The sequence below is a fragment of the Mustelus asterias genome, chromosome 6 (assembly GCF_964213995.1).
Source record: "Mustelus asterias chromosome 6, sMusAst1.hap1.1, whole genome shotgun sequence".
NCBI classification, from domain to species: Eukaryota; Metazoa; Chordata; class Chondrichthyes; order Carcharhiniformes; family Triakidae; genus Mustelus; species Mustelus asterias.
The window spans coordinates 143,614,960-143,642,890 of NC_135806.1; the positions used below are offsets into that span (position 1 = coordinate 143,614,960).

Sequence of the window (27,931 nt, forward strand, 5' to 3'; positions counted from 1 at the left end):
CACTGGAGTCTGCACATTCTCCCCATGTCTGCGTGGGTTTCCTCCAGGCGCTCCGGTTTCCTCCCACACTCCAAAGACGTGCTGGTTAGGGTGCGTTGGCCATGCTAAATTCTCCCTCAGTGTACCCGAACAGGCACTGGAGTGTGGCAACTAGGGGATTTTCACAGGAACTTCATTGCAGTGTTAATGTAAGGCTACTTATGCCACTAATGAATAAAATAAATCTGCTCCATTTAATTAACCTCATTTAATTTCACATTCATAGAAAGGCTGCTCATTTATGAAGAATCAAAGAACAAAGAACAGTACAGCACAGGAAACAGGCCCTTCGGTCCTCCAAGCCTGTGCCGCTCCTTGGTCCAACTAGACCAATTGTTTGTATCCCTCCATTCCCAGGCTGCTCATGTGACTATCCAGGTAAGTCTTAAACGATGTCAGCGTGCCTGCCTCCACCACCCTACTTGGCAGCGCATTCCAGGCCCCCACCACCCTCTGTGTAAAAAACGTCCCTCTGATATCTGAGTTATACTTCGCCCCTCTCAGCTTGAGCCCGTGACCCCTCGTGATCGTCACCTCCGACCTGGGAAAAAGCTTCCCAGAATCCACTTTGATATTGGATTCTAAAATTTTCCCCATGGCCGACTGGTCTATAATTCCCTATTTTCTCTCCACCGCCCTTTTTAAAGAGTGGGGTTACATTAGCTACCCTCCGATCTGTAGGGACTGTCTATAGAATCCTGGAAGATGACCACCAATGCATCCACATGTTTCTCGGGCCACTTCCTTAAGTACTCTGTGATGTAGATTATCAGGCCCTGGGGATTTATCCGCCTTCAATCCCATCAATTTCCCCAACATCATTTTTCTAATACTGATCTCCTTCACGCCATCATTTAAAGTGTTCTTTTTTGTCAGATGGTTAAATCTCTAAAACCTTATGTGATGTATGATGGGAGGGGGGATTAGTGTAAGCAAATGAACCTCATAAATCTTAGTTTATAAATTGAGAACTGTCTTGAGGGGGTAATTGCAGCTGTAAGTGAGACAAAGACAAGGACTGAAATGGAACACAGGACACAGTTGGATTGACCACAAAATCAATCATTGATTTTATTTTCTTACAAAATTAGTTGCAATTTTTACTTATAATCCTATCAGATAGACTGCCACTATGTGGCAAAGATTTAATGATAATATTCAGTATTAGTTATATGTGCAGATATGACTAAAAATAAAACCACTAAATTAGATGTGTGCAGAATATAAAGAAAACATTCTGATTCACCAAACACCCAGTCTCCATTGCAGCTGTCCCTCGGAGCAGCTGGAGCCATTTCCTCCATCCATTCCTGCAGCTCTCACAGCAAGTTGCTGATCCTCGAGGTGAGGGGATGGTGACCGGGGAGAGGTCATCCTCTCGGTAATGGTGTCAGCCACAGCTCACGGTCCGACACTAATCCCAAACCCATCAATGTATTCTATTCCCTTCCCACAATACAGCTGCTCCTCAACCTCAATCTAACACGCATGGTTTTTTGGTATCTTTCGGTAATTCTAATCAAAAAAGCCACTCAAAATACTAAACTTCAGCAGGATCAACAATGACATGGGTCTTCACAGCTGACCCTGATTCCATTCTTATTACCACCATGGAATGTACCGCACAGAGTAAAGCTCCCTCTACACTGTCCCCATCAAACACTCCCAGGACAGGTACAGCATGGGGTTAGATACAGAGTAAAGCTCCCTCTACACTGTCCCCATCAAACACTTCCAGGACAGATACAGCACAGGGTTAGATACAGAGTAAAGCTCCCTCTACACTGTCCCCATCAAACACTCCCAGGACAGGTACAGCACGGGGTTAGATACAGAGTAAAGCTCCCTCTACACTGTCCCCATCAAACACTCCCAGGACAGGTACAGCACAGGGTTAGATACAGAGTAAAGCTCCCTCTACACTGTCCCCATCAAACACTCCCAGGACAGGTACAGCACGGGGTTAGATGCAGAGTAAAGCTCCCTCTACACTGTCCCCCATCAAACACTCCCAGGACAGGTACAGCACGGGGTTAGATACAGAGTAAAGCTCCCTCGACACTGTCCCCATCAAACACTCCCAGGACAGGTACAGCACGGGGTTAGATACAGAGTAAAGCTCCCTCTACACTGTCCCCATCAAACACTCCCAGGACAGGTACAGCACGGGGTTAGATACAGAGTAAAGCTCCCTCTACACTGTCCCCATCAAACACTCCCAGGACAGATACAGCACGGGGTTAGATACAGAGTAAAGCTCCCTCGACACAGTCCCCATCAAACACTCCCAGGACAGGTACAGCATGGGGTTAGATACAGAGTAAAGCTCCCTCTACACTGTCCCCATCAAACACTCCCAGGACAGGTACAGCACAGGGTTAGATACAGAGTAAAGCTCCCCTCTACACTGTCCCCATCAAACACTCCCAGGACAGGTACAGCATTAGGACACCAGGATAGGTATGAAACTAAGTTGTCAATGGGAGCCTGCAAAGGAATACAGATATCTAAATGAGTGGGTAAATATTTGGCAGATGGTAGTATAATATGGGAAAATGTGATCAAATTCATTTTGGCGGGTAGAATAGAAAAGCAGTGTACTGTTTAAATGATGGGAAATTGCAAAACTCGGTGGCAGAGGGATCTGGGTGTCCTGGTACATGAATCACAAAAATATCGTCTGTAAGTACAGCAAGTGATTCGGAAGGCAAATGGAATGTTATTTATTGCAAGGGGAATGGAATATAAAAATAGGACACGTTTACTGCAGCTGTACAGGTGAGATCACATCTGGAATCCTGTGCAGGTTTGGTCTTATTCGAAAAAATATATAATTGCGTTAGCAGATCAGAGAAGGACCAGTCCACTTCCTCTTTCCATGGACAAGGAGCTTATCTAATGAAGAAACTTCCAACAGGTTGGGCTTATACCCATTGGAGTTTAGACCAATGGGAGGTGAACTTATTGAAAAAGATCCCACGGGGATTTGAAAGAGCAGGCACTGGGTTTTTCCACTTCTGGGACAGACTAGAACCAGTTTAATAATCAGATGGAGACCAGGAGAATTTTTTTCTCTCAAAGGGTTGCTGGTATTTGGAATTCTCTTCCTCAGAGAGCAGTGGTCCCTGGGTCATGGAATTTATTACGGACAGTTAGTCAGATTTTTGATTGACAAGGGAGGTGAGGGTGGACACGGGAATGGAGTTGAGATCACAATCAGATCAGTCCTGATCTCAATGAATAGCAGAGCAGATTCAAAGGGCCGAATGGCCTGTCCCTGCTTCCAAGTCCTATGTTCCTATGCTTGGTACAGAGTAAAGCCCACTTTATACTGTCCGCATCAAATACAGGGGCGAGATGGTGGTGCAGTGGTAATGCAGCTGTGAAGTGGAACTGATCCACTTCAGATCAGCCATGATCTTACTGAATGGTGGGCAGGCTCGAGGGGCTAGATGGCCTACTCCTGCTCCTATTTCTTATGTTCTTATGTCTCTGAACTAATAATCCAGAGGCCCAGGGGTTCCAATCCCAGCATTAGTACACTTTAAATTCAATCAATAATGTGGAATTGAAAAGCTAGTTTCAGTAAATGTGACCACAAAACCATTGTCAATTATGAAAACCCACCTGGTTCACAAATGTCCTTTATCTGACCCAGTCTGGCCTAAATGCAACTGCAAACCACAGCAATGTGACTGACTCTTAACTGCCCGAGCAAGCTGCTCATTTCAGGGGCAGTTAGGAATGGGCAGCAAATGCTGGTCTTGCCAAGAAAGAATAAGGAAGCAATTCCCACAGCACGGGTTTAGATACGGATAAAAGCTCTCTCTAACACTTCCCAACACCTGCTGCTCATCTTCCTCTGCCAACCTCCGACACAACTATTTTTTAATCTGGAAAAATGACACAAATTCACAAAGAGTGGCCCTGTGTTAATGTTCTGGAGGCTGAAACTCACGGGGAGGCAGCTCCCAATCCGAGTTTCATCTGAACACGTCTCAAAGCTTCCAACAGACATCACCCCGACCCTTCCCCAGGTAACACTGAACATTCAGCTTCAATACACTGGCTCCAGAATGACCATAATCCCCGAGGGACAGCAAGCATCCCAAACCTGTGCTGAGTCAGCCAACCTCCATGGCAAAACCCTGACCATTTTGATAGCTGCTTCACAGCGAGAAAGCTGATCCACAGTGCAGGGAAATGGGATCTTTCACTGATCAGCACAGGCTTGGAGGGCTGGAGGCCCTGCTCTTTGTATTCAAGTCACTATTTAAATCCAAGTAGTTAACTCAGGACTTTCCTCTCCAACTGCAGCTCTCCCCACATCACACAGCAGACCGAGTTCCGAAACCCAGGCTCCAGGGAACTATAAACATTTCTAGTCAGCTGACATCCCAGCAGCTGAAGATACAGAAGCCAGTACGTTCCTCCTGGGAGACCACCTTCTCTCAGGACCACACAGAGAGGTCAAGCTAACATTAGCAGAATAAAGAGTTTGAAATTGTGCAATGACCCATGGACAAAGGCCCACGGCGGGACTGTTCAGTGCAGTATTGAGAGTATTACCGAGAGCAGACAAGTCCACACCATCAGTGTGTGAAATAATGTCTGCTGCATAGTGCTGTTGGCTGGGGGGGGGGGGGGTCTTTGGGACTTTATACCGTCGAGCCTCTCTACGTGAAGAGCTGCCAGGCGATTCTGCTCATCCCTTGCTGAATTCACTTGCCGAGTTGGGTATGAATCGATTCCAATCAATGGGCAGATATGGACAACTAGATCAGAGAGGAGCGAGTGTCGCACGGGGCAAACACTTGGGTTCCAGTCCGACATACGATGCTTCCACATTGTAAAATACGCAGCAAAGCAATGGATTCACAGCAGCGTACCACCAGCTACAGACAGCTAAGGACAAAGGCTTACAAGTGACAGAGAGAAAAGGGCACACATTAGTAACTCTGGACTGTCAGCCTCACTTGCTGATTCACACTGCTGGCAGTAGCTTACCCCGCTTAAGGTGAGATAGAGGTTTAGAGCAAGATGTTTCAAAGCATTGATCTGTTTCTCCAAGTTGCCTTGTGCATTGCTTGCGAAAGTCAATCATTGTAATGTGGAGATAGAGACAGGAGGAATCAGCACCCATTATCGAGCCAGCAGCTTAATCAGGTTGGCACACATTTCAAAGAACTCAATGATGTGACTGCCAGGCCTAGGGTTCAGCTCAGAGGGAAGGCCAGGTTCTCCCAGTGAGGTCCCAGACCAGGACATGGCCCCATCAGCAGGCTTCCCTGTGGAATCGCTGTCCGAGTCGTTTTTGGAGCCGCTTCGTTGGTAGCTGCCGATGGAGCCAGAACGCCGGGGAGTGGTGGATCCGGATTTGGGTTCAATCACCTCATCCGCTGTTAGTAAGACAGAAAGCAACGAGAGTCAGCAGATCAGCAACACACTGCACCCTCTCCCCAGCCTCTACCCCAAAGCTCAGAGCCAGGACCCCTCTCCACCTAAAACCCCAACAAAACCCCCTCAAACTGTCATCTCACTTCCTCCCTCGACCTCTCCCACTCCATCCCTTAAAGACAGCCCATTCATGACACCCTTGTACCCTACTTACTGCACACCACCAGGGTACCGCCTCCCTCCCCTCTGCATCGTAAACTCACCCAGTGCCGTACCCCACCCTGTGCCGTACCCCACCCAGTGCCCTACCCCACCCAGTGCCATACCCCACCCAGTGCCGTACCCCACCCAGTGCCATACCCCACCCAGTGCCCTACCCCACCCAGTGCCGTACCCCACCCAGTGCCGTACCCCACCCTGTGCCCTACCCCACCCAGTGCCCTACCCCACCCAGTGCCGTACCCTACCCTACCCAGTGCCCTACCCCACCCAGTGCCGTACCCTACCCTGTGCCCTACCCCACCCAGTGCCCTACCCCACCCAGTGCCGTACCCCACCCAGTGCCGTACCCCACCCAGTGCCGTACCCCACCCAGTGCCGTACCCCACCCAGTGCCGTACCCCACCCAGTGCCGTACCCCACCCAGTGCCGTACCCCACCCAGTGCCGTACCCCACCCAGTGCCGTACCCCACCCAGTGCCGTACCCCACCCAGTGCCGTACCCCACCCAGTGCCGTACCCCACCCAGTGCCGTACCCCACCCAGTGCCGTACCCCACCCAGTGCCGTACCCCACCCAGTGCCGTACCCCACCCAGTGCCGTACCCCACCCTGTGCCGTACCCCACCCTGTGCCGTACCCCACCCTGTGCCGTACCCCACCCTGTGCCGTACCCCACCCTGTGCCGTACCCCACCCTGTGCATGTCTACATACAAATTAGGAGCATCAGTAGACCACTTGGCCCCTTGAGCCTTCAATAAGATCATGGCTGAACTGATTGCAATCTCAATCCCACATCCCTGCCCCTAATCACCTTTCAGCCCCTCGTTAATCAAGATTCTGCCTTAAAAATATTGAAGTTTCTGCTTCCGCTGTCTTTTGAGGAAGAATGTTCCAGAAACACACCATCAGAAAGAAATTTGCCTCATCTCCGTTTTAAATGAGTGACCCCTTAGTTCTAGATTCTCCCACAAGGGGAAACATTCTCTCCACATCCACCCTGTCCAATACTGCTCAGGATCTTAAAGGTTTCAATCAAGTTGCCTCTCACTCTTTTAAACTCCAGCGGTTACAAGCCCAGCCTGTCTAACCTTTCCTCACAGGACAACCTGCCCTTTCCAGGTATCAGTCTAGTTAAACCTCTCGGAACTGCTTCTAACACATTTACATCCTGCCTTAAATAAGACCAATATGTCCATAGTGCTCCAAATGTGGCCTTGGACAACTGAATCACAAGCTCCTACCTCTAGTATTCAATCTTCCTCAATAAATAACACACAATAAATAACCTATCAGCTTTCCTAATTACTTGTGATGTGTACACTGGAACACCCAGATCCCTCTGCATCTCAGAGCACTGCAATCTCTCACCACTTAGATTATAAACTTATTTGTTTTTCCTGCCAGAATGGGCAGTTTCACTCTTTCCCCACCTTATACTCCATTTAGAGTCATATACATAGAGGTTTACAGCATGGAAACAGGCCCTTCAGCCCAACCTGTCCATGCCGCCCCTTTTTTTAACCCCTAAGCTAGTCCCAATTGCCCGCCTTTGGCCCATATCCCTCTATACCCATCGTACCCATGTAACTATCTAAACGCTTTTTAAAAGACAAAATTGTACCCGCCTCTACTACTACCTCTGGCAGCTTGTTCCAGACACTCACCACCCTCTGTAAAAAAAATTGCCCCTCTGGACCCTTTTGTATCTCTCCCCTCTCACCTTAAACCTATGCCCTCCAATTTTCAACTCCCCTACCTTTGGGAAAAGATATTGACTATAGAGCTGATCTATGCCCCTCATTATTTTATAGATCTCTATAAGATCACCCCTCAGCCTCCTACACTCCAGAGAAAAAAGTCCCAGTCTATCCAGCCTTTCCTTAGAACTCAAACCATCAAGTCCCGGGAGCATCCCAGTAAATCTTTTCTACACTCTTTCTAGTTTAATAATATCCTTTCTATAATAGGGTGCCCAGAACTGTACACAGTATTCCAAGTGTGGCCTGACCAATGTCTTGTACAACTTCAACAAGACGTCCCAACTCCTGTATTCAGTGTTCTGACCAATGAAACCAAGCATGCCGAATGCCTTCTTCACCACTCTGTCCACCTGTGACTCCACTTTCAAGGAGCTATGAACATGTACCCCTAGATCTCTTTGTTCTATAACGTTCCCCAACGCCCTCCCATTAACTGAGTAAGTCCTGCCCTGTCAATCTATCAAAATGCATCACTTTGCATTTATCTAAATTAAACCCCATCTGCCATTTGTCAGGCCACTGCCCAATTGATCAAGATCTCATTGCAATTGGAGATAACTTTCTTCACAGTCCACTATGCCACCAATCTTGGTGTCATCTGCAAACTTACTGACCATGCCTCCTATATTCTCATCCAAATCATGAATATAAATGAGAAGTATCAGTGGACCCAGCACCAGGTCTTTGCCCACTCACTTCACCTTCTTATGTCGCTTTGTGGCCTCCTCGAGTCCTCTTCACATCTTACTATCCTCCCTATTTTTGTGTTTAGCAAACCGCACCTTCCGTCCTATCAGATCCTCTCGAACTGAGATATTATCTTTCAACTTCTGCTTTCGAGTTTAGTGCCAAGCTTCTGAAACTCTAAATGTAGAATCTAGATTCATTCGCCTTCTCTCGTCATAATCCACCCAGTACCCCTCCCCTTACCGTAATCCACCCCGCACCCCTCCCCTTACCGTAATCCACCCCGTACCCCTCCCCATACCCTAATCCACCCCGTACCCCTCCCCTTACCCTAATCCACCCCATACCCCTCACCGTAATCCACCCCGTACCCCTCCCCATACCCTAATCCACTCCGTACCCCTCCCCTTACCGTAATCCACCCCGTACCCCTCCCCTTACCGTAACCCACCCCGTACCCCTCCCCATACCCTAATCCACCCCGTACCCCTCCCCATACCCTAATCCACTCCGTACCCCTCCCCTTACCATAATCCACCCCGTATCCCCTTACCATAACCCACCCCGTACCCCTCCCCTTACCGTAACCCACCCCGTACCCCTCCCCATACCCTAATCCACTCCGTACACCTCCCCTTACCAGAATCCACCCCGTATCCCTCCCCTTACCGTAACCCACCCCGTACCCTTCCCCTTACCGTAATCCACCCCGTACCCCTCCTCTTACCGTGACCCACCCCATACCCCTCCCCTTACCGTACCCCTCCCCTTACCGTAATCCACCCCGTGCCCCTCCCTGCGCTCTGTACTGTACACTTCCTTCCCAGAGCTCCATGCCCCCTCCTGTTTCACTTATCCCTCAGCTCCATCTCGCCTGAAACCTGGAGAAGCAGTGTTGATGGGGGGGTGGAAAGCTGCTCAGTTTCCAGGGGGATGTGCTGGGGGGAGCTGAGGAGACGCTTTCCCACAAATAATCACCTTCAATGCAGCGGAAATCCACCAGATAGGTACGACTGTCCACCTGATACAACTGAAGACTCATCTTGGAAAAGGTGCCTGTCGTGGCGTTGATCCTCCGAACTCGCAGGTAGTAGGGGTTTACCAGCTGGAGGGAAAGGAGAGAGAGAGAGATGGCTTAGAGGGGAAAGACCAAAGAGCAGATCAGGAAAAGTGTAGGAAAAGAGATCAAAGGGCCAGGAGAGAAGGAAAAGAGAGATAGAGAATGAAAGGAAGGAAGATCAGTCAGCATGGCTTTGTGAGTGGAAAATCATGTCTCACAAATTTGATTGAGTTTTTTGAAGGGGTAACCAAGAAGGTAGATGAGGGCAGTGCAGTTGATGTTGTCTACATGGACTTTAGCAAGGCCTTTGACAAGGTACCCGCATGGCAGGTTGTTGCATGAAGTTAAATCTCACAGGATTCAGGGTGAGGTAGCTAAATGGATACAAAATTGGCTTCTTGACAGAAGCCAGAGGGTGGTTGTAGAGGGCTGTTTTTCAAACTGGAAGCCTGTGACCAGCGGTGTGCCTCAGGGATCAGTGCGGGGCCACTGATACTTCTCATTTATATGAAGGATTTGGATGAGAATATAGGAGGCATGGTTAGTAAGTTTGCAGATGACACCAAGGTTGGTGGCAGAGTGGACAGTGAAGAAAGTTATCTCCAATTGCAGCAGGATCTTGATCAATTAGGCCAGTGGGCTGACGAATGGCAGATGGAGTTTAATTTAGACAAATGCGAGGTGATGCATTTTGGTAGATTGAGGCAGGATTTACTCAGTTAATGGTAGGGTGTTGGGGAGAGTTACAGAACAAAGAGATCTAGGGGTACATGTTTATAGCTCCTTGAAAGTGGAGTCACGGGTGGACAGAGTGGTGAAGAAGGCATTCGGCATGCTTGGTTTCATCGGTCAGAACATTGAATACAGGACTTGGAATGTCTTGTTGAAGTTGTACAAGACATTGGTAAGGCCACACTTGGAATACTGTGTGCAGTTCTGATCACCCTATTATAGAAAGGATATTATTAAACTAGAAAGAGTGCAGAAAAGATTTACTAGGGTGCTACCGGGACTTGATGGATTGAGTTATAAGGAGAGGTTGGATAGACTAGGACTTTTTTCTCTGGAGCGTCGGAGGCTGAGGGGTGATCTTATAGAGGTCTATAAAATAATGAGGGGCATAGATCAGCTAGATAGTCAATGTGTTTTCCCAAAGGTAGGGAAGTCTAAAACTAGAGGGCATAGGTTAAAGGTGAGAGGGGAGAGATACAAAAGTGTCCAGAGGGGCAATTTTTTCACACAGAGGGTGGTGAGTGTCTGGAACAAGCTGCCAGAGGTAGTAGTAGAGACGGGTACAATTATGTCTTTTATGTTGAGAGGCATAGATCGGGTGGACTCTCAGAGGCTTTTTCCCAGGGCTGAAATGGCTGCTACGAGAGGACACAGGTTTAAGGTGCTGGGGAGTAGATACAGAGGAGATGTCAGGGGTAAGTTTTTCACTCAGAGGGTGGTGGGTGAGTGGAATCGGCTGCCGTCGGTGGTGGTGGAGGCAAACTCGATCGGGTCTTTTAAGAGACTTTTGGATGAGTACATGGGACTTAATAGGATTGAGGGTTATAGGTAAGCCTATATATAAGCCTAGTTAGGGAGGGACACGACCGGCGCAAATTGTGGGCCGAAGGGCCTGTTTGTGCTGTATTGTTTCTATGTTCTAAAAATCATTCAGACAGTTACATGGATAAGATGGGTACAGAGGGATATGGGCCAAATGCGGGCAATTGGAATTACCTTAGGGGTTCAAAAAAAAGAGCGGCATGGACAAGTTGGGCCGAAGGGCCTGTTGCCTTGCAGTAAACCTCACAAATCTGCCCCCCCCCGCCCCCCGTACCCAGCTGTTTCTCACTCCCCCCCCCGTACCCAGCTGTTTCTCACTCTCCCCCGTACCCAGCTGTTTCTCACTCCCCCCCGTACCCAGCTGTTTCTCACTCTCCCCCCCGTACCCAGCTGTTTCTCACTCTCCCCCCCGTACCCAGCTGTTTCTCACTCTCCCCCCCGTACCCAGCTGTTTCTCACTCTCCCCCCCCCACCCCGTACCCAGCTGATTCTCACTCCCCCCCCGTACCCAGCTGTTTCTCACTCTCCCCCCGGACCCAGCTGTTTCTCACTCTCTCCCCCGTACCCAGCTGTTTCTCACTCCCCTCCCCCCCGTACCCAGCTGGTTCTCACTCTCCCCCCGTACCCAGCTGTTTCTCACTCTCCCCCGTACCCAGCTGTTTCTCGCTCTCTCCCCCCGTACCCAGCTGTTTCTCACTCTCTCCCCCCGTACCCAGCTGTTTCTCACTCTCTCCCCCCGTACCCAGCTGTTTCTCACTCTCTCCCCGTACCCAGCTGTTTCTCACTCTCCCCCCCCCGTACCCAGCTGTTTCTCACTCCCCCCCGTACCCAGCTGTTTCTCACTCTCCCCCCCTGTACCCAGCTGTTTCTCACTCCCCCCCGTACCCAGCTGTTTCTCACCCCCCCCGTACCCAGCTGTTTCTCACTCCCCCCCGTACCCAGCTGTTTCTCACACTCTCCCCCCGTACCCAGCTGTTTCTCACTCTCTCCCCCCGAACCCAGCTGTTTCTCACTCTCCCCCCGTACCCAGCTGTTTCTCACTCTCCCCCCGTACCCAGCTGTTTCTCACTCTCCCCCCGTACCCAGCTGTTTCTCACTCTCCCCCCCCCGTACCCAGCTGTTTCTCACTCTCCCCCCGTTCCCAGCTGTTTTTCACTCTCCCCTCCCCGTACCCAGCTGTTTCTCACTCTCTCCCCCCGTGCCCAGCTGTTCCTCTCTCTCCCCCGTACCCAGCTGTTTCTCACTCTCCCCCCGTACCCAGCTGTTTCTCACTCTCTCCCCCCGTACCCAGCTGTTTCTCACTCCCCCCGTACCCAGCTGTTTCTCACTCTCCCCTCCCCGTACCCAGCTGTTTCTCACTCTCTCCCCCCGTACCCAGCTGTTCCTCACTCTCTCCCCCCACTCTCTGGGACCCTTGCTGTTTGTCATTTCAATAAATGACCTGGATGAGGAAGTGGAGGGATGGGTTGGTAAGTTTGCTGACGACACCAAGGTAGGTGGTGTTGTGGATAGTTTGGAGGGATGTCAGAAGTTGCAGCGAGACATAGATAGAATGCAAGACTGGGCGCAGAAGTGGCAGATGGACTTCAACCCGGATAAGTGTGTAGTGATCCATTTTGGCAGATCCAATGGGATGAAGCAGCAGTATAATATGAAGGGTACCATTCTTAGCAGTGTAGAGGATCAGAAGGACCTTGGGGTCCGGGTCCATAGGACTCTTAAATCGGCCTCGCAGGTGGAGGATGCGGTCAAGAAGGTGTACGGCGTACTAGCCTTCATTAATCGAGGGATTGAGTTTAGGAGTCGGGAGATAATACTGCAGCTTTATAGGACCCTGGTTAGACCCCACTTGGAGTACTGCGCGCAGTTCTGGTCACCGCATTACAGGAAAGATGTTGAAGCCATTGAAAGGGTGCAGAGGAGATTTACAAGGATGTTGCCTGGATTGGGGGGCATGCCTTATGAGGATAGGTTGAGGGAGCTTGGTCTCTTCTCCCTGGAGAGACGAAGGATGAGAGGTGACCTGATAGAGGTTTACAAGATGTTGAGAGGTCTGGATAGGGTAGACTCTCAGAGGCTATTTCCAAGGGCTGAAATGGTTGCTACGAGAGGACACAGGTTTAAGGTGCTGGGGGGTAGGTACAGAGGAGATGTCAGGGGTAGGTTTTTCACTCAGAGGGTGGTGGGTGAGTGGAATCGGCTGACATCGGTGGTGGTGGAGGCAAACTCGTTGGGGTCTTTTAAGAGACTTCTGGATGAGTACATGGGATTTAATGGGATTGAGGGCTATAGGTAGGCCTAGAGGTAGGGATATGATCGGCGCAACTTGTGGGCCGAAGGGCCTGTTTGTGCTGTGGCTTTCTATGTTCTATGTACCCAGCTGTTTCTCACTCTCCCCCCGTACCCAGCTGTTTCTCACTCTCCCCCCGTACCCAGCTGTTTCTCACTCTCCCCCCGTACCCAGCTGTTTCTCATTCTCCCCCCGTACCCAGCTGTTTCTCACTCTCCCCCCGTACCCAGCTGTTTCTCACTCTCCCCTCCCCGTACCCAGCTGTTTCTCACTCTCCCCCCGTACCCAGCTGTTCTTCACTCCCCCCGTACCCAGCTGTTTCTCACTCTCCCCTCCCCGTACCCAGCTGTTTCTCACTCTCTCCCCCCCGTACCCAGCTGTTTCTCACTCTCTCCCCCCCGTTCCCAGCTGTTTCTCACTCTCTCCCCCCGAACCCAGCTGTTTCTCACTCTCCCCCCGTACCCAGCTGTTTCTCACTCTCCCCCCGTACCCAGCTGTTTCTCACTCTCCCCCCGTACCCAGCTGTTTCTCACTCTCCCCCCCATACCCAGCTGTTTCTCACTCTCCCCCCGTACCCAGCTGTTTCTCACTCTCCCCCCGTACCCAGCTCTTTCTCACTCTCCCTCCCCGTACCCAGCTGTTTCTCACTCTCCCCCCGTTCCCAGCTGTTTTTCACTCTCCCCTCCCCGTACCCAGCTGTTTCTCACTCTCTCCCCCCGTGCCCAGCTGTTCCTCACTCTCTCCCCCGTACCCAGCTGTTTCTCACTCTCCCCCCGTACCCAGCTGTTTCTCACTCTCTCCCCCCGTACCCAGCTGTTCTTCACTCCCCCCGTACCCAGCTGTTTCTCACTCTCCCCTCCCCGTACCCAGCTGTTTCTCACTCTCTCCCCCCCGTGCCCAGCTTTTTCTCACTCTCTCCCCCCCGTTCCCAGCTGTTTCTCACTCTCCCCCCCCGTGCCCAGCTTTTTCTCACTCTCTCCCCCCCGTACCCAGCTGTTTCTCACTCTCTCCCCCCCGTGCCCAGCTTTTTCTCACTCTCTCCCCCCCGTTCCCAGCTGTTTCTCACTCTCCCCCCGTACCCAGCTGTTTCTCACTCTCCCCCGTACCCAGCTGTTTCTCACTCTCTCCCCCCGTACCCAGCTGTTTCTCAATCCCCCCCCGTACCCAGCTGTTTCTCACTCTCTCCCCCCGTACCCAGCTGTTTCTCACTCCCCCCCCGTACCCAGCTGTTTCTCACTCTCTCCCCCCGTACCCAGCTGTTTCTCACTCTCCCCCCGTACCCAGCTGTTTCTCACTCTCCCCCCGTACCCAGCTGTTTCTCACTCTCCCCCCGTACCCAGCTGTTTCTCACTCTCCCCCCGTACCCAGCTGTTTCTCACTCTCCCCCCGTACCCAGCTGTTTCTCACTCTCCCCCCGTACCCAGCTGTTTCTCACTCTCTCCCCCGTACCCAGCTGTTTCTCACTCTCTTCCCGTACCCAGCTGTTTCTCACTCCCCCCCCCGTACCCAGCTGTTTCTCACTCTCCCCCCCCATACCCAGCTGTTTCTCACTCCAACCCCCGTACCCAGCAGTTTCTCACTCCCCCCCCGTACCCAGCTGTTTCTCACTCTCCCCCCGTACGCAGCTGTTTCTCACTCTCCCCCCGTACCCAGCTGTTTCTCACTCTCCCCTCCCCGTACCCAGCTCTTTCTCACTCTCCCCCTGTACCCAGCTGTTTCTCACTCCCCCCCCCGTACCCAGCTGTTTCTCACTCTCTCCCCCGTACCCAGCTGTCTCACTCTCTCCCCCCGTACCCAGCTGTTTCTCACTCTCCCCCCGTACCCAGCTGTTTCTCACTCCCCCCCGTACCCAGCTGTTTCTCACTCCCCCCCCGTACCCAGCTGTTTCTCACTCTCCCCCCCATACCCAGCTGTTGCTCACTCTCCCCCCGTACTCAGCTGTTTCTCACTCCCCCCCGTACCCAGCTGTTTCTCACTCTCTCCCCCGTACCCAGCTGTTTCTCACTCTCTCCCCCCGTACCCAGCTGTTACTCACTCTCTCCCCCCGTACCCAGCTGTTTCTCAATACCCCCCCCCGTACCCAGCTGTTTCTCACTCTCTCCCCCCGTACCCAGCTGTTCCTCACTCTCCCCTCCCCGTACCCAGCTGTTCCTCACTCTCTCCCCCCGTACCCAGCTGTTTCTCACTCTCTCCCCGTACCCAGCTGTTTCTCACTCTCCCCTCCCCGTACCCAGCTGTTTCTCACTCTCTCCCCCCGTGCCCAGCTGTTCCTCACTCTCTCCCCCCGTAGCCAGCTGTTTCTCACTCTCCCCCCGTACCCAGCTGTTTCTCACTCTCCCCCCGTACCCAGCTGTTTCTCACTCTCCCCTCCCCGTACCCAGCTGTTTCTCACTCTCTCCCCCCGTACCCAGCTGTTCCTCACTCTCCCCTCCCCGTACCCAGCTGTTCCTCACTCTCTCCCCCCGTACCCAGCTGTTTCTCACTCTCTCCCCGTACCCAGCTGTTTCTCACTCTCCCCCGTACCCAGCTGTTTCTCACTCTCTTCCCCCGTACCCTGCTGTTTCTCACTCTCTCTCCCCCCGTACCCAGCTGTTTCTCACTCTCTCTCCCCCCGTACCCAGCTGTTTCTCACCCCCCCCGTACCCAGCTGTTTCTCACTCTCCCCCCGTACCCAGCTGTTTCTCACTCTCCCCCCGTACCCAGCTGTTTCTCACTCTCCCCCCCCCGTACCCAGCTGTTTCTCACTCTCTCCCCCAGTACCCAGCTGTTTCTCACTCTCTCTCCCCCCGTACCCAGCTGTTTCTCACCCCCCCCGTACCCAGCTGTTTCTCACTCTCCCCCCGTACCCAGCTGTTTCTCACTCTCCCCCGTACCCAGCTGTTTCTCACTCTCCCCCCGTACCCAGCTGTTTCTCACTCTCCCCCCCGTACCCAGCTGTTTCTCACCCTGCCCCCCTCGTACCCAGCTGTTTCTCACCCTCCCCCCCGTACCCAGCTGTTTCTCACCCTCCCCCCCCATACCCAGCTGTTTCTCACTCTTCCCCCCCCCCGTACCCAGCTGTTTCTCACTCTCCCCCCGTACCCAGGTCTTTCTCACTCTCCCTCCCCCGTACCCAGCTGTTTCTCACTTTCCCCCCGTACCCAGCTGTTTCTCACTCTCCCCCGTACCCAGCTGTTTCTCACTCTCTTCCCCCGTACCCTGCTGTTTCTCACTCTCTCTCCCCCCGTACCCAGCTGTTTCTCACTCTCTCTCCCCCCGTACCCAGCTGTTTCTCACCCCCCCGTACCCAGCTGTTTCTCACTCTCCCCCCGTACCCAGCTGTTTCTCACTCTCCCCCCGTACCCAGCTGTTTCTCACTCTCCCCCCGTACCCAGCTGTTTCTCACTCTCCCCCCGTACCCAGCTGTTTCTCACTCTCCCCCCCCGTACCCAGCTGTTTCTCACTCTCTCCCCCAGTACCCAGCTGTTTCTCACTCTCTCCCCCCGTACCCAGCTGTTTCTCACCCCCCCCCGTACCCAGCTGTTTCTCACTCTCCCCCCGTACCCAGCTGTTTCTCACTCTCCCCCGTACCCAGCTGTTTCTCACTCTCCCCCCGTACCCAGCTGTTTCTCACTCTCCCCCCTGTACCCAGCTGTTTCTCACCCTGCCCCCCTCGTACCCAGCTGTTTCTCACCCTCCCCCCCGTACCCAGCTGTTTCTCACCCTGCCCCCCTCGTACCCAGCTGTTTCTCACCCTCCCCCCCGTACCCAGCTGTTTCTCACTCTCCCCCCCCGTACCCAGCTGTTTCTCACTCTCCCCCCCCCGTACCCAGCTGTTTCTCACTCTCCCCCCGTACCCAGCTGTTTCTCACTCTCCCCCCGTACCCAGCTGTTTCTCACTCCCGCCCCCGTACCCAGCTGTTTCTCACTCCCGCCCCCGTACCCAGCTGTTTCTCACTCTCCCCCCGTACCCAGCTGTTTCTCACTCCCGCCCCCGTACCCAGCTGTTTCTCACTCTCTCCCCCAGCTGTTTCTCACTCCCCCCCGTACCCAGCTGTTTCTCACTCTCTCCCCCAGCTGTTTCTCACTCCCCCCCGTACCCAGCTGTTTCTCACTCCCCCCCCCGTACCCAGCTGTTTCTCACTCTCTCCCCCCGTACCCAGCTGTTTCTCACTCCCCCCCCCGTACCCAGCTGTTTCTCACTCTCTCCCCCCGTACCCAGCTGTTTCTCACCTTCCACTCGTACCCCAGCTGCTTCATGGCACGGCACACCTCGGCCATGATGTCGTTGGGCCGGCTCTGGCTGCGGATGCCCAGGTGCCACTTGGCCCTGCGCACGCCGGGATGTTTGGATTTCTGGGGGTTCAGCTCGTCCAGGGTGTGCCGGGGTCGGGGAGCAGCCTCCGCCACCAGGAAGGGAACCCTCTCAGGGTGAACCCTGGAAACAAAGTGCTGGTCGTCGAGGAAGGAGGCACTGTCAGGCGGGCTGGAGGCCAGGTAGAAATCTTTCGCCTCGTTCATGATGCGCCGGTTATCAATGATGAGGTGGTAGGCCACAGCCAGTGGGTCCTGGTGGTCACGGCTGTACAAACAGTTCAACACCTCCTCCTCGCTGCACTCAAACTTCTCACACACTTCCTTCAGGGCCTCATCGTCGATCATACTGGTGCTGTAGGCTGGATCCTCTGGGAACAGGTACTTGGGCAGATCCTGTTTAAACCACTCGTGTTCCCTGAAAGGATGGAGAGTATTCCTTTACCAGAATGATAAGACATAGGAGAATTAGGCCACTCGGCCCATCGTGTCTGCTCCGCCATTCAATCCTGGCTGATACTTTTCTCATCCCCATTCTCCTGCCTTTTCCTCATAACCCCTCATCCCCTTATTAATCAAGAACCTATCTATCTCTGTCTTAAAGACACTCAATGATACCAAAACAGGGAGCTTATCAATGATCAGCAAAGGCTGAACAGGCTAGAAACAGGCACCAAGTCAAGCAGCATCTGTGGAGAGAGAAACGGAGTTGGCATTTCAGGTCTGTGACCTTTCATCAGGGCTGGGGGAATGTTTCAAATGCCTCTTACCCCTACTCGGGCATCGAAACGTTAACTCTATTCCCCGTGTCTGCCTGGGTTTCCTCCGGGTGCTCCGGTTTCCTCCCACAGTCCAAAGATGTGCGGGCTGGGTAGATTGGCCATGTTAAAATTGTCATTTAGTGTCAGGGGGTCTAGCAGGGTAAATACACGGGTTTATAGGGATAGGGGTCTGGGTGGGATTGTGGTCGGTGCAGACTCGATGGGCCGAATGGCCTCCTTCTGCACCGTAGGGATTCTACGATCACCTGTAAAGCACCGCAACTCATCAATTCAACAGAAACTTCCCTGGTCAGAGAGTGGTGAGAATGTGGAACTCGCTCCCGCTGGGAATAGTTGAAGTGATTAAATGGGAAGCTGAGTGACCATGAGGAAGGGATAGGCGGATAGTTGATATTAAAGAGATATGGGAAAGCCTCAACGTAGGATAGTAACAGCAGGACAGGCCAAATAGTCTGTCTGTGTGCTCTCCATTCTCAGCAACTCTGTCTAATACTCGGTGTGATTCTATCCCTAACACCGTGGTTACTCAGCTTATTTCAGCCGCTGATTGTCTTCCCGACCGAGGTATTCGATAAGGTGCCACACAAAAAGGTAAAAAGGCAAAAATGGCCTTTGATGATGTTGTAATGAAAGGACATCGATCCCAAACGTTAACTCTGTTTCCCTTTCCATTGGCTGCCTGAAGTGCTGAGTATATCCAGCACTTCCTGCTTTTCATTGTCAATAATTGGACGGTCACCGGTGCTGGAGCTGAAGTGTTGAAACTGATATAAAAATATCAGGAAAACCCAGCAACTTGCTGAAATAATGAGACCTCAAACAACAGGAATTTTAAAAAATATTCGCCGCCCCAAAGTCTCTCTCTGCAAATCCGTCAGGGATCGCAGAGAGTTTGGGAAGTGCTGTGTCAGAGCAATCAGGGTGGCAGACGGAAGCGAATGGAAGCTGGGCCTGTGGTTAATTCCGGTCACTGCGTTCCTGCCCTGTTTCATAAATCATCGCTGTTTTATAATGTTTCACCACTGTTTTAGTTCAATAATTCCATTTTAACTATTGCTATATAATGATTTCTCACTGTTTTATATATTTAATAAAAGGAGCAGCCGTTCCCCTTTGTTGAAGGGTCAGTTACGAGGGGACACAAGTTAAAAGTGAGGGGTGGGAGGTTTAGGGAGGGATTTGAGGAAAAGCTTTTTTACCCAGAGGGTGGTGAGGGTCTGGAATGCGCTGCCTGGGAGGGAGGTGGAGGCGGGATGCCTCACATCCTTTAAAAAGTACCTGGATGAGCACTTGGCACATCATAACATTCAGGGCTATGGGCCAAGTACTTGCAGGTGGGATTAGGTGGGCAGGTCAGGGCCCTTCAAGCATCGGTGCAGACTCGATGGGCCGAAGGGCCTCTTCTGCACTACAGTATTCTGTAATATTTATTAATGATCTGGATGAGGGTATAGTTGGGTGGATTAGCAAATTTGCTGATGACACCAAAGTCGGTGGTGTGGTAGACAGTGAGGAAGGGTGTCGTAGTTTGCAGGAAGACTTAGACAGGTTGCAAAGTTGGGCCGAGAGGTGGCGGATGGAGTTTAATGCGGAGAAGTGTGAGGTAATTCACTTTGGTAGGAATAACAGATGTGTTGAGTATAGGGCTAACGGGAGGACTTTGAATAGTGTGGAGGAGCAGAGGGATCTAGGTGTATGTGTGCATAGATCCCTGAAAGTTGGGAATCAAGTAGATAAGGTTGTTAAGAAGGCATATGGTGTCTTGGCGTTTATTGGTAGGGGGATTGAATTTAGGAGTCGTAGCGTTATGTTGCAACTGTACACAACTCTGGTGCGGCCGCACTTGGAGTACTGTGTGCAGTTCTGGTCCCCACATTACAGGAAGGATGTGGAGGCTTTGGAGAGGGTGCAGAGGAGGTTTACCAGGATGTTGCCTGGTATGGAGGGGAGATCCTATGAGGAGAGGCTGAGGGATTTGGGATTGTTTTCGCTGGAAAGGCGGCGGCTAAGAGGGGATCTTATTGAAACATATAAGATGATTAGAGGTTTAGATAGGGTGGATAGTGATAGCCTTTTTCCTCTGATGGAGAAATCCAGCACGAGGGGGCATGGCTTTAAATTGAGGGGGGGTAGTTATAGAACCGATGTCAGGGGTAGGTTCTTTACCCAGAGGGTGGTGAGGGATTGGAATGCCCTGCCAGCATCAGTAGTAAATGCGCCTAGTTTGGGGGCGTTTAAGAGATCCGTAGATAGGTTCATGGACGAAAAGAAATTGGTTTAGGTTGGAGGGTCACAGTTTTTTTTTTTAACTGGTCGGTGCAACATCGTGGGCCGAAGGGCCTGTTCTGCGCTGTAATGTTCTATGTTCTATCTCCGTTATTTATATCCAGTTCACACATTTGTGGTCAGACATTCTAATGTTATTCCAAAATCCATGAAATGCCCTGCTACCAAATGTTCCAGATCTGAGGTTATAGTGAGGCTGTCAGAGGGGGTTTTGATTTCTCGGGGGTGCAGGAGGTTTCAGTGAGGGTGTGGGAAGTGAGCGAGAAAGTGGATTGAATGAGGGAGTAGGCCTGATGGGCCGAATGGTCCACTCCTGCTCCTATTTTTATGTTGGTTCGCCCACTCTTCAGCACCCAGTCTACACTGGCACCCACAGGATGCAGCTTCAGACACAGTGACAGTGGTGGTGTCGAGGCAATGTCTCTGGACGAGTAACCCAGGAGCCCAGGCTCTGCATCCAAATTCAAATAAATCTGGACCATAAAGCTACTTGCTGAAATATGATGAAACTACAATCAACCGTTGTAAAAACCCATCTGAGTCACTAATGTCCTTTAGAGAAGGAAATCTGCCGTCCTTACCCGGTCTGGCCTACATGTGACTCCAGAGCCACAGCAATGTGGTTGACTCTCAACTGCCCTCTGAAATGGCCGAGTGAGACTCTCAGTTCATGGGCAACGAGGGATGGGCAATAAATGCTGTCCCGGCCAGTGACCCACGCAAGGATCCAGAACATTCAGCCTGTGGCTACACTCAGGAGAATTCACATGACACAAGCCTGTGGCACTAACCGGATGTCCTTGATGGTAGTTCTCTTCATTGGGTCGACCTGCAGCATGTGTTTGAGGAGGCTGGTAACAGACGGGTTGAGGTACTGCGGCGTGTAAAAGATTCCATCACAGATCTTCTTGAAGAGCATGGGGACGTGATCATCATCAAACGGGAGGGTGCCACACAGCAAGGCATAGAGAATCACTCCACAGCTCCAGATATCAACCTCGGGCCCAGCGTACAGCCTGAGGGAACACAACACACACAGCTCACACTCCGATATCAACCACGGACCCAGCGTACAGCCTGAGGGAACACAACACACACTCAGATAGCAACCACGGACCCAGCGTACAGCCTGAGGGAACACAACACACACTCAGATATCAACCTCGGGCCCAGCGTACAGCCTGAGGGAACACAACACACACTCCGATATCAACCTCGGGCCCAGCGTACAGCCTGAGGGAACACAACACACACAGCTCACACTCCGATATCAACCTCGGGCCCAGCGTACAGCCTGAGGGAACACAACACACACAGCTCACACTCCGATAGCAACCACGGACCCAGCGTACAGCCTGAGGGAACACAACACACACTCAGATAGCAACCACGGACCCAGCGTACAGCCTGAGGGAACACAACACACACAACACACACTCAGATAGCAACCACGGACCCAGCGTACAGCCTGAGGGAACACAACACACACTCAGATAGCAACCACGGACCCAGCGTACAGCCTGAGGGAACACAACACAGACACACACGGGGATAGCGACCAGGGACCCAGAGGGGAACGGAACGGACACGCACACACACACAGCTCACACTCAGATAGCAACCTCGGGCCCAGCGTACAGCCTGAGGGAACACAACACACACAGCTCACACACACCGATTCCCAGGTTCACTCTGAGATGAGCCTGTAACTCAGCCGGGGGTTTTTAAGTCTGCAATCAAACACACAAACCGCAGAATGTGGCCCAAGTCAGCCACCTGTTCCCTGGAGCCCACTCCACTCTTCAGCATTGAGGGCTCTCCCACAACATGGATTCCCCATTCATAGCCACTTCCCAGATCCCTCCATTCTCAACATGCCCAGAAATCTCTCGCTGTCTCTCTCGCACCGTGAACATACTGAGCCTGAGCCTCCACAGCTCCCTGCTGGAGACAACTCCAAACTTTCCTCAAAGCCTGAGCTTCTCACATTCCAAACGCTGAGACTGTAACGCCTAAAACAGCCAAAGGAACAGCCTCCAACCCAAGCTCGCCACCTCAGCGTGTACCTGTCACAGCCTCAAGCAATCTTACACCTTTCAGTGAGATCACCTCTCACTCATCAAAACTCCAGACAATATCGGCCCAGTTCGTTCAGCCTTTCCTCAAAGGTCAATCCTCTCACCCAGGAATGAATCTCATACACCTCCATCCAACACACTGACACTGGCATTCACCTAACACCCATCCACCCCCCCCAAGCACAGGCACCACCCAACCATGCTCGGGCGCAGACATCTTAGGGGTTGTGTGTTTTAAACAAGAAAAAGAAGTTGTGGTTTGTAGATTGAAAATAACAACAGATTTAATCTCGGACCTCTTGCCTGTACAGAGGAAACTGAAACTACTCCCCCAGGCTGAGCTGCAGATTAGGATGGGTTGGAGAATGGATCAGGAGGCTGGTCTGAGCATTGTTTCAACAGGGATTGCTGACAGTACCTTCCGGAAATGACCTCAGGGGCAGCGTAGTTGGGGGATCCACAGCTGGTTCGCAGGAACTCTCCATCGGACATCATGTTTGACAGACCTGTTGGCAGAGGGAAAGGGGAGAACTGGGAGCAGCTCACAGTGAAATCACCGCCGGACATATTGACATGGAGTGATACATGGAGCCAATCTCCTCAGCTCTTCTGAGGTAGAGAGTTCAAAAGCCTGATTTCACATGTGGTATCCAGCTCCTCATACTCTCTGTGCAGAACCTCTTCCCTGGTGCTACCTATGCCAGCTTCCAAGCTGCCGTGTTAGATATAAAACATCCTGGGCATTAGTGAAGAGCCCACAAACTGTAATATAATTACCAGACAATGGTAAAAGCTGATGCTGGTTCAGGGTGAACCTTTGGCATGGACACTGGGGAGAAATCCCCAACTCCTGCACAAAATACTGGTACTGGGTCTTTTACGGCCAACTGAGGGGCAGACCTGACCTTGGTGGAGCTTCCCAACTGAGAGACAGCACCTCCAACAGTGCTGAGCTGCCTCAGTATTGCACTGGATTCTCTCCAGTCAGTCAGTCAGCAAACCGAGACTCAACAGTGCAGGCCTCAAACACGACAGTGCTACCCACTGAGTCACTCCCTCAATGACAGTTCAACCACCGCAAAGACCCCTCCCCAAGTGGGATCTCAATGGGAAGGAGAATTGGGGGGAGGGGGGCAGTGGGGAAAGGGTCAGTTAAAGGGGGGGAGGGGGCTGAGAGACGTTGGGGACAGAGAGGGGCAGGAAACACAGGGCTGCTTACCGAAATCGGCAATTTTGGCATTCATCTGTGCATCCAGTAACACGTTCTCCGGTTTCAGGTCCCGGTGCACCACCATGTGCCGATGGCAATAATCCACGGCGGAGATGATCTGCTGGAAAAGGCGTCTACTCTCCTTCTCGTCCAACTGGAAAGCAGCACAATCCCACCTTTAGTTTAGAGAAATGAACCATTCCCTTTGTTGGCCCCCTCCTCCCCTCGAGCCGGAGCTGAAACGTGCCCCCACACAGTTCCATAAGCACCAGCCCTCCTTCCACTACCTCAGATATGACACCTATTCACACATCAAAGCCCAGCTTCAGCATCCAAGCGGGCAATTTGGCCATGGGGGCATCACAGCCATCACTCAATCACCAGGAATCACTGGACAATCACTGGACAGTGCTCAGGAACGCAAACCCGGGGGTCACACCACAAACTGCTGCCCAGAGTGAAGTCTAGGGTCTTTCCATAGTCTCCCCAGATGCTCGGTCACTGGCCTTACCTTCCCATTCTTACAGATGTAATCGAAGAGTTCCCCACCCGAAACGTATTCCATCACCATGAATATGTCTGTCGGAGTACTGATCACCTGGTATCTGGGAGGGTAAACGGTCAAAGGGTGACAGAGTTAGAATTATAGAATTCCAACAGCGCAGAAGGAGGCCATTCGGCCCATCGAGTCTGCACCAACCACAATCCCACCCAGACCCTATCCCCGTAACCCCACATATTTACCCTGCTAATCCCCCCTGACACTGGGGTCAATTTAGCCTGGCCAATCCACCTAATTTGCACATCTTTGGGCTGTGGGAGGAAACCCACGCAGTCACGGGGAGAACGTGCAAACTCCACACAGTGACCTAAGGCCAGAATTGAACCCGGGTCCCTGGCACTGTGAGGCAGCAGTGCTAACCACTGTGCCACCGTGCCGAGGGGGATTAATTCTCAATCTAAAACACGGGGCACAGTCTCAGGATAAGGGGCCGATTATTTCAGACTGAGATGAGGAGACATTTCTTCACTCAGAGGGTTGTGAATCATTAGAATTCTCTCCCTGGAGAGTTATGGATGGGTGCTCCATTGTCAAACACACAGCAAGCTGGAAGAGACAGACAATGAAGGGACATGGGGAGCAGACAGGAAAGTGGGGTTAAAGCCCAAGATCAGCCATCATCAGACTTCATGGGTCGAATGATCTGTTCCTGCTGTTACAACTATGCTGTTTGATATGGATGAAGGGACAGCTTCCTGCGGAGCCCAGGAACCCCACCTCCCACACTCCCATCCTGCAGATCCATGAACCCTCAGCCAGCCCAACCCAGAGGGGCCACACACCCCGGGAGCGAGGGGGCGGCGGGGGGGGTGAGGGGGCGGCAGGGGGGTCCGTGGGGGTCCGGGGGGGTCCAGGGGGCCTGGGAGGTGAGGGGGTCGGGGTGAGGGGGTCGGGGTGAGGGGGTCGGGGTGAGGGGGTCGGGGTGAGGGGGTCGGGGTGAGGGGGTCGGGGTGAGGGGGTCGGGGTGAGGGGGTCGGGGTGAGGGGTCGATGTGAGGGGTCGGGGTGAGGGGGTTGGGGTGAGGGGTCGGGGTGAGGGGGTCGGGGTGAGGGGTCGGGGTGAGGGGTCGGGGTGAGGGGGTCGGGGTGAGGGGGTCGGGGTGAGGGGTCGATGTGAGGGGTCGGGGTGAGGGGGTCGGGGTGAGGGGGTCGAGGTGAGGGGGTCGGGGTGAGGGGGTCGGGGTGAGGGGTCGGGGTGAGGGGTCGGGGTGAGGGGTCGGGGTGAGGGGGTCGGGGTGAGGGGTCGGGGTGAGGGGTCGGGGTGAGGGGTCGGGGTGAGGGGGTCGGGGTGAGGGGGTCGGGGTGAGAAGCCGGGGTGAGGGGCCGGGGTGAGGGGGTCGGGGTGAGGGGGTCGGGGTGAGGGATCGGGGTCGGAGTGAGGGGGTCGGGGCGAGGGGTCGGGGCGAGGGGTCGGGGCCAGGGGTCGGGGCCAGGGGTCGGGGCCAGGGGTCGGGGCTAGGGGTCGGGGCCGGGGCGAGGCGAGGGGTCGGGGCGAGGGGATCGGGGCGAGGGGGTCGGGGCGAGGGGGTCGGGGCGAGGGGGTCGGGGCGAGGGGGTCGGGGCGAGGGGGTCGGGGCGAGGGGGTCGGGGCGAGGGGGTCGGGGCGAGGGGGTCGGGGCGAGGGGGTCGGGGCGAGGGGGTCGGGGCGAGGGGGTCGGGGCGAGGGGGTCAGGGTGAGGGGGTCGGGGTGAGGGGTCAGGGGGTCGGGGTGAGGGGGTCGGGGTGAGGGGGTCGGGGGGAGGGGGTCGGGGGGAGGGGGTCGGGGTGAGGGGGTCGGGGTGAGGGGGTCGGGGTGAGGGGGTCGGGGTGAGGGGGTCGGGGTGAGGGGGTTGGGGTGAGGGTGAGGGGGTCAGGGTCAGCTACTTGCAGTTTGATGATGTGCGGGTGTCTGAAGAGTTTGAGGTTCTGGATTTCCCGGCGGATTTTGCCGACAACATCCAGGCTGCGGATCTTGTGTCGGTTCAGAATCTTCACCGCAACCTTGTGCTGGGTCAACTCGTGCATCCCCACTGCAGACAGAGAGAGAGAGAGGGTTAGAGAGTTTGGGGGGGGATCTCCCTGTCCCGGGGGGGGGGGGGTCTCCCTGTCCCAGGGGGGGGGGGGGGATCTCCCTGTCCCGGGGGGGGTCTCCCTGTCCCAGGGGGGGGGGGGATCGGATCTCCCTGTCCCCGGGGGGGGTCTCCCTGTCCCAGGGGGGGGGGGGGATCGGATCTCCCTGTCCCGGGGGGGGGGGGTCTCCCTGTCCCAGGGGGGGGGGGGGGGGGATCGGATCTCCCTGTCCCGGGGGGGGGGGGGGATCTCCCTGTCCCAGGGGGGGGGGTCTCCCTGTCCCAGGGGGGGATCTCCCTGTCCGGGGGGGGGGGGGGGGGGTGATCGGATCTCCCTGTCCCGGGGGGGGGGGGGGGATCTCCCTGTCCCGGGGGGGGATCTCCCTGTCCCGGGGGGGGGGGTGGTCTCCCTGTCCCGGGGGGGGGGGGGGGGGGGGATCTCCCTGTCCCGGGGGGGGGGGGAGATCTCCCTGTCCCGGGGGGGCGGGGGGGGGGATCTCCCTGTCCCGGGGGGGGGGGGGATCTCCCTGTCCCGGGGGGGGGGGGGGATCTCCCTGTCCCGGGGGGGGGGGGGGATCTCCCTGTCCCGGGGGGGCGGGGGGGGAGATCTCCCTGTTCCGGGGGGGGGGGGGTCTCCCTGTCCCGGGGGGGCGGGGGGGGAGATCTCCCTGTCCCGGGGGGGGGGGGGGGGGGGATCTCCCTGTCCCGGGGGGGGGGGGGGGGGGGATCTCCCTGTCCCGGGGGGGGGGGGGGGGGAGATCTCCCTGTCCCGGGGGGGCGGGGGGGGGGGGATCTCCCTGTCCCGGGGGGGGGGGGGAGATCTCCCTGTCCCGGGGGGGCGGGAGATCTCCCTGTCCCGGGGGGGGGGGGATCTCCCTGTCCCGGGGGGGGGGGGGGGGGATCTCCCTGTCCCGGGGGGGGGGGGATCTCCCTGTCCCGGGGGGGCGGGGGGGGGGGGATCTCCCTGTCCCGGGGGGGGGGGATCTCCCTGTCCCGGGGGGGCGGGGGGGGGGAGATCTCCCTGTCCCGGGGGGGGGGGGGGGGGGGGGATCTCCCTGTCCCGGGGGGGCGGGGGGGGGGGGATCTCCCTGTCCCGGGGGGGGGAGGGGGGGGGATCTCCCTGTCCCGGGGGGGGTGGGGGGGGGATCTCCCTGTCCCGGGGGGGGGGGGATCTCCCTGTCCCGGGGGGGAATCCCCGCCCCCGCCCCCGCCCCCGCCCCCGCCCCCGCCCCCGCCCCCGCCCCCGCCCCCGCCCCCGGGGTCTCACCTTTGACCTTGCCGAAGGTGCCCACCCCCAGCGTGTCCCCCAGGCTGTAATTTCCGATCTTCACCCTCCCGCCGCTCTCCACCTTCCCCCGCTCCGCCATCGCCAGCACCGGAACCGGAAACACCGGCGCGCGGCACCGGAACCGGAAACACCGCCGAGCGGGGCGGGCACTCCCGAGATGTCACTCAGGGGAGGGATTCAGACAGGCTGAGGGGGAGGGGTCAGTGTGAGGGGGCGGGGCTGGGGAGGGGTCAGTGTGAGGGGGCGGGGCTGGGGGAGGGGTCAGTGTGAGGGGGCGGGGCTGGGGAGGGGTCAGTGTGAGGGGGCGGGGCTGGGGGAGGGGTCAGTGTGAGGGCGCGGGGCTGGGGGAGGGGTCAGTGTGAGGGGGAGGGGTCAG

The 27,931-nt window shown here is 54.7% G+C and overlaps 2 protein-coding genes across 3 annotated transcripts in view; both read right to left on the bottom strand.

Moving 5' to 3' along the window:
• Positions 1-27,931, bottom strand: part of oxct1a (3-oxoacid CoA transferase 1a) — a 416,864-nt gene that overhangs the window by 76,272 nt on the left and 312,661 nt on the right. The gene's annotated exons all lie outside the window — the stretch shown is intronic.
• Positions 1,081-27,644, bottom strand: LOC144495201 (5'-AMP-activated protein kinase catalytic subunit alpha-1-like). 2 transcript variants are annotated; one of them, XM_078215262.1, is made up of 9 exons: positions 27,535-27,644; positions 26,087-26,228; positions 24,170-24,263; positions 23,668-23,812; positions 22,867-22,954; positions 21,162-21,386; positions 17,222-17,720; positions 9,084-9,210; positions 1,081-5,438 (listed from the first exon to the last, which is right to left on the bottom strand). In XM_078215262.1, the coding sequence occupies exons 1-9, from the start codon at positions 27,632-27,634 to the stop codon at positions 5,182-5,184; spliced, it is 1,677 nt and encodes a 558-aa protein (XP_078071388.1). In that variant the 5' UTR covers positions 27,635-27,644; the 3' UTR covers positions 1,081-5,181. The 2 variants fall into 2 exon arrangements, with proteins under 2 accessions (XP_078071388.1, XP_078071389.1); XM_078215263.1 differs by lacking the exon at positions 24,170-24,263 and having other exon boundaries at positions 27,535-27,610.

Excerpts from the sequence above, each read along its gene's own strand:
- LOC144495201 (XM_078215262.1), bottom strand. The coding sequence starts at position 27,634 with ATGGCGGAGCGGGGGAAGGTGGAGAGCGGCGGGAGGGTGAAGATCGGA. Across the intron at positions 23,813-24,169 it reads ACATCTGTAAGAATGGGAAG|TTGGACGAGAAGGAGAGTAG; the intron begins GTAAGGCCAGTG and ends GCTGCTTTCCAG. Across the intron at positions 22,955-23,667 it reads TGCCAAAATTGCCGATTTCG|GTCTGTCAAACATGATGTCC; the intron begins GTAAGCAGCCCT and ends CTCTGCCAACAG.